General features: G+C 39.4%; 1 protein-coding gene across 1 annotated transcript in view; it reads left to right on the top strand.

The window, feature by feature from the left end:
• The first annotated feature begins 490 nt into the window (after nt 1-490).
• The window catches only part of LOC105305878 (sperm flagellar protein 2), a 41,474-nt gene continuing 33,185 nt past the window's right edge, over nt 491-8,779 (top strand). Inside the window, exons 1-3 of the mRNA XM_023523672.1 lie at nt 491-566; nt 1,964-2,025; nt 6,812-7,068. Coding sequence (XP_023379440.1) covers nt 2,009-2,025; nt 6,812-7,068 — 274 coding nt within the window. The 5' untranslated portion in view covers nt 491-566; nt 1,964-2,008. The remainder of the gene's footprint in view (nt 567-1,963; nt 2,026-6,811; nt 7,069-8,779) is intronic.

Raw genomic sequence — 8,779 nt, 5'->3', positions numbered from 1 at the left:
GAAGGTATTATTTAACCATGAATTCTGAAAATAACTGCGTTTTTTTCATTGTGGACTGCCTCAACTTCCATGTTGTGGTACTCTTCATATTCTAATCAGTAGGGTCAGATAACGCACACGTCTTTTCTTTATTTCCCTTATGGCTATGGATGATACTCTGGGATTGTTCTTTCTAAGATGGTTTTCTGTAAACTCTACCTCTTTCTCAGATTCCACTGTATTTTCAAAATGGCTGTTGGTGCACTTGACATAGTAATTAAAGGCCAATTGAAAAACAGATTACACTACAGGTTACTATGTGTTTCCACAAGTATAATTATCATCAAATTTTGTTTGTTTCTGGAACCTGTTCTGTCTCTCTAAATATTATTAATGTTTTAGATAAAATAGTACTTTTTTTCCTCAAATCCTGCTTATAAAAATAAAATTAAGAATGCTATTAAAATATGACAAATTAAAAACTGTCCCTGTGTGTGTTTTCTCCCCAAAGGATCTGCCAAGTAAATTTTCAACTGACTCAGTTTTAAATGAAGCATTACCAGAATCAGAAGATAAAGCTATATTTAGTAAGTAAGATATCAAAACAACTCCTCCATCATCCACCTTAGAGGTACAGACAGACAAACAGTTAAGAACACATACATGCAAGCACAAACATGCTTTTAGAGAAAGAAAGGAGAGACAGGGAGTTTTGCATAGTTGTCTACATGGACATTTGACAGGCAGGACAAGGTAAACACAGAAGTCCCTAACCTTTGTCTACAACTGGAGATAAAAGACAAAATGGCAAAAGTAGTTGATTAGTTTTGTTGTGGTTATGAAAACCACCAGGATAAATCATCTTTCCTCTTCCTTGCTTTGCAGGGAAACAATATTTTATTGTTTCTTCTCACCTATGCAGGTTAGTACTATTGGAGCTCTCTCTGCATGTTACATACAGCTTTATTCACAGTGTTAAGGGAGGCTGCAGTACTATTGGAGCTCTCTCTGCATGTTACATACAGCTTTATTCACAGTGTTAAGGGAGGCTGCAGGTTCTGGTCTCTGCAATTCACCTGAACCATGCTTCCTTAGATAAAACTCAGTTTATTCTCAACTTTGGGCAAGGAAAATAAAATTAAATTTCCCAAACTTAATGAAGAATTATCCCCTTGGAGATTTGGGCTTCAGTCCCTCAGATACTTTGTAGAACCATTTATGGAAAACAATTATAAGTCTCAAATATATTTTCTATTTGTGCTAGTGAAGGCTTTGCCATGTTCGATAGTTTTCTCGTATTCTAGAATAAAGTTTAAATCCTTCTGTGCCCCTATCATTTATACCATCATTGCTGGACAATGTATAGATTTATTATGAGCATGCAATGCCTAGAGTGGTTGGATTTTTCATCTTTTAAAAGGACACAATCTGTCCCTTGTGTTCGTCATTTGTTTCTTATCAAATATTTTTAATTGATTTTTAAACTAAGTCCTATATAACCTGTTTTATTACAAAAGTACAGTTAATTATAAATGGACTTTGAAAACTTTTTATTTTTCCATAGAATTTAACCAAAAACCTCTCTGACTTCTAGTTCTCCACTTTTAGACTTGTTCGTTACTTATAACTAGATAATCCAGGAAAATAAAAATATCGAGAATTAACCTTTTAACATCTCTTGAGAACTTGGTTGCTTTTCTGAAAAGAAAACCCAAACTGTATTAAAGTATTTCTAATGGTAATATTATGAGTGAGTCATACGGGGAGGAAGCGGAAAACACCAAGCCACACGGTGACCAGGATCTTTACGTTGTGGAATGAGGGTAAAAGCCGTGCTGTGGTGATTCTATTACTTCCTTCCACTGAGTAGCTCAGACATAGCTGGATCCGATAACCCAGCTGTCCAAAAACATAGACGGTCAAATGCTAAATGGTCGTTAGATGTAAATATTGCATTTGTTCTCACCACTTTTCCTGTTGCTAGGTACTGATACCAATGAAACACCAAAAGCTGAAAACGTCGAATTGAATGATGATTTCTCTAAAGTAAGTACTCTAATCTAATTTTGGCTACTACTATACTGAAATGTATCATGATTCCTAGCTTTCTGGTGTGTCTTCAAGTGGAATGAAATAATAATGAGCTCCTCTTTGGTTTAAAGTAAATCTGATAGTAAAATATTAGCTAAATCTGATTTAACTTAATATTCTTTATATTCTTAACATTCTTTACATCTAAAGCAATGAGAATTGCTATTTAGTTTTGCCAAGTAAAAAAGTAAACATATTGTTTTTTTAGTTTTATTTCAGATTTATGCCAAATATATATTTGTGTGTTTTTCTTTACCACTTAATTTATGCCTTTTATTTTCTTTCACACTCTCTTTCCCTTTAAAGAATTTTCCCAGACTTAATCCTTAGCCCTTTGGTGACTCTACAGAATATGTTATTAATATTCTGTATATTTATAATTGTCATCTCAGTGGAAACTAATATTTCCATATACAGTGTTGCTTTACTATAAATGGAAACATTTTTTGTCATCAAATAGAATGGAAACATTTTTGTCATCAAATAAATGGAAACATTTTTTGTCATCAAATAGATAATATTCTATTTTGTCATCAAATAGAATATTAATTAAGTAGCATTTTATTTACTTTATTTTTATTACATTTGATTACTTTTATTATGTATTTCATCATGACAAACAATTTTGTAATATTTTAGATTTCAAAACTGTTTACAGATAGAAAAAAATTCGGAAAGATATATACCAAATTATAAGCATAATGACTGATGGAGAGGGAAATGTGTTTAGAGAAAGTGATGAAGGCGGCCTTATAATTTTTAGTCTGTATATTTGAAATACAAATTAGCAGGAAGGCTAAGTTTATTTTTTATATTTACATATATTGAGTTACCAACTGCCCAAATTTCATATTCATTTCAATTCAAAGGGCATACTTTGTTCCATACACTGTGGTAATGAGTTGAGATATATCACCGAATAAAAAAAGACAGGGTTCCTGGACCTTATGAAGTTTACGTTTTAAAAGAGGAAGACAGATAACAAACCATAATCACATAATTAAATAAATTAAATCATCTATTAGGTGACGAGGATGCCAGGAGAATAGAAAAAGTGCCTTAGACCAGAATAAGGGTGTTCAGGGGGTCGGGCCATGGGAAAGAGGGAAGTTTGGTGACTTACATGGAGTAGGCCTTCTTGAGAAAGCGAGATTTAAGAAGATGGAAAGCAGATCGAGAGAGTCTGCCAAGTGGATCTGAGGAAACACTTCAGGTGCCGAGAGGAGCTGGATGACAACCACGAGGCAGAGAGGTGCTTGGCCACAGCAGGGGACAGAGGAGTAAGGGGTAAGCTTAGCGAAGAGCACAGGAAAGGAAAAGAGCCGGGTCAGCCGGGGCCTTAGAGCCAATGATTGGGACATTTGGAGGAAAAGGGGAAAGAAATCCTTGCAGGGTTCTGAGTAGCGATGTAATGTCATTTAACTTATAAAAGGCTCGGCTCTGGTAGCTGAGTTAAGAATAGGCGCTAGAGAAGTTCCTGTCCATGCAGGGAGGGCAGCTTTGTTGGACTAGCCCTTCTACAGAGAACGTTTTAACGCTGGACAAAATAGAAAAGCTTACTATCTGGGGACCAAAAGCAGGGAGCAAAAAAAAGCAAAGCAGCAAACAAGCAAGCAACAAAAACCAGGCAGAAAATCTATGGGATGTGAGTGACTGTTGAATGAAGCGTCACTGGGCAGGAGCCATGCTTTTACAGGTTACCCTAGAGGCATGCCCCATCTGCATGGCGCTGAGTTGCTAGATCTCAAGCAGAAAGCCTCCATCTTTTTTATCTAAGGTATTAGAGGATGCCAGGACAGCTGAAAACTAAAGATCTCGGAAGAGAGGGAACCCACAGAGAAGGAACCTCAAAATCTGCATACACGATTTCCTTAAATGCTTGCCTGACTCCAGAATTGTGACAAACGATCAGTGTCTTCACCAGAGAGCATGACCGTTTAATGTTTGTTTGGTTTTTTTTCCTCCAAATATTTAGAACCTGGCTTTTAAATTAGCTGTACTCTACCATTCATTGCTTATTTTCGCAGCTCACTGTGCGTGCTCGGCTTGGTGCAAAATCAGAAAAGTTACTGAAGAAAGGAAAGAGCATTCCTGACACGTTGCTAGTTAGCATCATGGTGAACGCTATTAAGTATGTGTTCTTTTTTTGAATCTATTTACTATATCCTCTATCAGATAGAGGTATGTACAGAATAACATAGGAATATTTTTATTTTTAATGTCTAATGAATACTACTTATCTATATAAGAAAACATTCAGCATGATCAAGATATATTTTGTGATTTACATGCCTATATTTTACTTCCCCCTTTACCATCCCTGACTTTTTTCACTCAGTTGTGAATGCAGGTCAATTTCTATTCCATGTGGGGACTTCAAGGAGAAATCAGAACCTGCTTGGAAAAGCCAAGGGGCAGGTTATGGTGGGAGAGACCCTAACTGTGTGTTCACAGGCCAACGTACTTTCTCGTTTTGTGTTTCAGGAAGAGGGAGTGAACCCAGGGATGCAAAGGTTGGACAGTGATGGGTCTAAAGGCAGTGAGAAAGTAGAGTTGCATAGGCAAGAAGTAATTTATGTGCATAGCACAGAGGTGATAAGTGATAGGAAAGAAAGAAAATGTCAAAATAGGCTATTCGTAATCTCTCTCTTGTTCCTTTCTAAGGATGAGGGATTCTCCTTACCCCTCCTTTGTAATACAGAAAAAGGAGAAATTAAAAGAAGCCATTAGAGGCTCAGTCGATCCATATAATGAAGAGATGAGGCGTGGCAGAATGGGAAAAAGAGTCAAGGCTGCCGTGGGAGAGTTTGGGGGAGCTTGGAGTGGGAGTGGGTGAGGAATAGGATTAGGGCAGCTGTGCTCTGTGGTGTTGAAACAGTGAGGCCAAAGAGGGGAGGAGAGGAGGTTTTAAGGAAATCTCACGATGCATCTGGAATGGACTTACCCTTTAGTGTTTTCTTGAGACCTCATTAAAGTTTAAGTTGCCTCTCAGTCGTGATGTGTCTTCGAATGTTTGCTCCTTGAACACATCGCTGAGTGGGAAGGGATCTTGTTCTCTTAGTTGTAACATTTCTCCAAATTGGCATAACATATGTTTTACCCATGGGGCGTCTTGTTCAAAAAAAGATTGAATATGAAAAACATCAGCTCTACAACAGATTTCGGCTGTGGTATCAGTGGAGCTGGAGCCTACTCATCACCTCAGAACTTCACTACCCTCCCACCACCATCCCATTACCCCAAAGCACCTTCAGAGGGCTGTCATCCGTGTGGAGTCCTTTCATCTAGTCCAAATCCATCCTTTTTCAATGAGGAAAGAAAGGCCCATGGGAGCTCAGGCTGGCAATCCAGTCATGTCCGTAGCGTAGCCGGGGCCACACCCCAGGCCTCGTCACTCCCCATCGCCTGGTGTCCTCACACTACAGCTGAACAAGTATGACCCTGATCTCCTCCTTGCTCTGAAGCAGCTCCTCTGACTGTGGTGGGAGAAGAGGTCACCCAGCCCTGGCGAGGTGCTCAAGAAACTTCTCCATCTTAGGCCTGCGAACCAACAAATCCTTTCTAATGCAGAAGACTTTCCCAAGCTCCGGAAAACTTATAAAAGCAGAACTGTAGTCTTGTCTTGCTCTTTATAGCTCAGTCAGGGAAGCAGAGGCAGTGATGTGAATACAGCCTGAAACTGTGCAAGCATCACTGGATTTGGGGTCATTTGCAGTTTTGCAACAAGTAATGAAACCTCTCTGAAGTTCAGTTTTTCCCCTCCTTCCTTGCCATATGTCAGAAGGATCACATGCAGGCACCACAGCAGACTTGTAAACCTTTAGAAAGGGGATTCTATTGTTTAATATGAGTTCCAATGGAGAAAGAAACAAAATCTCAACTTTTAATCCAAACACCAGAATCTCAATTTTGCATCATTTAGGGGTTCAGACTAGCAAAGCTGAAGTGTATGCCTTTTTCACATTGTTTTCCAATTTAAAGAACTAAAATAATAATCCTCAGAGCACCCATTCTCTGTAGAGGATGCTGCACTGAGGGCAAAACCCCCAAGAAATGGTCCGTACCCTACAGCAAATCAGAATTTAATTGAGATAAATAAGACTCACTTGAATTTTTCTAAGTTGAGAAATAAAGTAAGTAGCAGTTGTATGGTGAAGTGAATGAGAGCCAGAGGCATTCCGATCATGCACTGGATGGCATGAGAAGGGTTCTCCAGGTGAGCGATGTGAATATCCACCATGTGCTAAGCTCTGTGCTGGGTTCTTAAAATGCATCATTTCAATTCATCCTCACAACCACCCTCTGAAGTATGTTATCCCACAATGTGTAGAGTATAGATGAGGAAACGGGTCCAAAAGAGAAACTACCTATGAACACACAAGCTAGAGAATGCAATTCATGCTCATTTAAGAGTGCAAAGATCAGTTTGTTTGAAGTAAGTGGTTCAAAGTCGTGAGAGAAAAGATGCAATAGGTAAATAAGTCGTGTCCAGTTAGTTTAAAATAGCACGTTGTGTCCTCCTGAGTAGACTTAGAGGGCAGGAGGCAGCCACAGAAGGATTGTAACAAATGGAATAATTGTGGTGCATTAGTCAACCTAATTTTAGCTCTAAAGTAATAAAATTTATGTGGAAAGAGATTATCGTGGAATTTAAAGAAAGATAAAGGCAGGATTCATTGCATTATTTCCAAAACTACTTGTGTCTATCAAAACGTTAATGATTTGTCCATTTTCAACTCAGTCAGATACCTGTGGATCAAAGCTGGGTCCTTGATGGTTTTCCAATGACATTAAACCAAGCAAAGCTTCTGGAGGAAGCTCTCACAGGCTGCGACAGAAGCCCCGTAGAACTGGAGGAAAAGAAAGCACAGATATCCACGTTGGCTGTTGATCCTTCGGCTGCCAAAGCAGTGCCTCTTCCTCCTGCTGTGTTTGATTTTGTCATGTTATTAGATATTTCAGATAATTCTTCACTAGGTCGCGTGATTGACACCATGGGTAAGCTGGACACCTCTTTTCTCTTTTTCGTTTTGATATTTTTGTTTACAAGTCAAAGCCCTTTGTTTATTTGTTCCTCGACCGAATCTGTGAATTTTCCCAATTATAAGTAGATAATAAAGATTCCTTTTTAGCCTTCCAAAGAATTATCTAGCAGAGCACAGTTGCCTCCAGCTTTGACTGCCACTGCTCAGCACGGCAGGCCAACACTGGAACAAGTAGAAACGTCCAGGTCAACTGCAAAGATCTCACTGAACTCTCCCATCAAATGGGCAGCTCCCCGGCACAGTGCTGCACTTTATGAGACTTGCATGCATGGAGGTGCTTCTTTGAACTGTCTGGTACATCTTGATGGGCCACCTAGCGAAGGTCATAAACCATATCTGTGCTGCAAGCAAGGATCTGGTAACATTATTCCCTTGAATTGTGTGTTAACTCTGAGAAGCAAGTATCAGTTGGCTGAAGACCTCACATGGTGGAGTTGATACCATTCGCTTAGAGAATATGGAAAGAAACACATAGAGTCCTTTAGGGACAGGTTGAGCTCAAAGTACCTGTGGGACTTTTAAGCTAAGATATTAGAGAACAGTACTCTAAATAGGTCTAGGTGTCAGGAAGGAAGCGTGCCTTAAAGGTAAGGATTTGAGGGTAGGAGAAATCATCTAGAAAGAAAATTATATTTTAAAAGAAATCCAGGATGATGCCCAAGAAAACATGAGAATTTAATGGGGAGAACAAAGGAAGAAGGTGTTTAGAAGCAGCAGCTAGAAAAAGAAAGAAAGCCAGGGAGAGCAGCATCTTATCAGCAAAGGGAGGACAGATTTTCAAAATGAGAGTGTTATATTACCCTCTTCCAGACCAGTGGGGTCTGGGGTCCTGAGGCCAGGGTTATGGTGGGGGAGCCCAGTTGCTAGGGTCAGGGGCAGCATGCTGTCCTTCAGTGCTCAGGGTCCTTGGAGGAACCTGAAGACAGCATTGCAGAGAAGCAGCCTACAGCCAAAGCCAAGTGGGCTCGAAGGCTGAATATCGGTCCAGACAGGGCTAGGCAGAGAGGGCTGGACCAGACTCAAAGCCAACAGGCAGGAGACCAGGGAGACCTAAGGAAGGGAACAGCCAATGTAGGAGTAAGAGCATGTCAGAATGGAAGAGTAGAGGACACCTGGGTTCCCAGCCTGTGCCTCAGGCCATCAGTCCGTGTGAGAAAGAGCAACTCTATTCATAGTATAGTGAGAGGTACAGAGAGATTTTGAGCGCAAGCCCTGGATACTTAACCTTTGTGACTAATAGTGACTGGAAAGAAAGAAGAGGAAGCTTCCGGGTCTGATAATGTTTATTTCTTGATCTGGGTGCTATTTTTAGATCGTGAGGTCTTTGAGCTGTATATTTGTATATGCATTCTTTTTGGCAGGTATAATTTAATGAACACCTTAAAAATTAAAAAATCTGGAGCCTGGAGTCAGATTGGCTGGAATCAAATCTCTGCCATTTATGAACTCTGCAATTTGGGACCTATTATAGAATTTCAATCTTACCTCACAAGTTTCTTTTTTTTGTGAATATAAAAATAACATCATAAAAGTATTTAAGAATCATGTGCCAGATTTTACCTATAAATGCAATAGAGAAATAGAATAAGGTAAGGACTGAAATACATTCACTGGCCTTGACATTTTGGTGACCAGAATGAGAGTTCTTTCAAAGGAGTTGGGAA

The sequence above is a fragment of the Pteropus vampyrus genome, unplaced genomic scaffold (assembly GCF_000151845.1).
Source record: "Pteropus vampyrus isolate Shadow unplaced genomic scaffold, Pvam_2.0 Scaffold400, whole genome shotgun sequence".
Lineage (NCBI taxonomy): Eukaryota > Metazoa > Chordata > Mammalia > Chiroptera > Pteropodidae > Pteropus > Pteropus vampyrus.
Note: the sequence above shows the minus strand (reverse complement) of the source record. Positions and strands in the feature narration are given on the sequence as shown.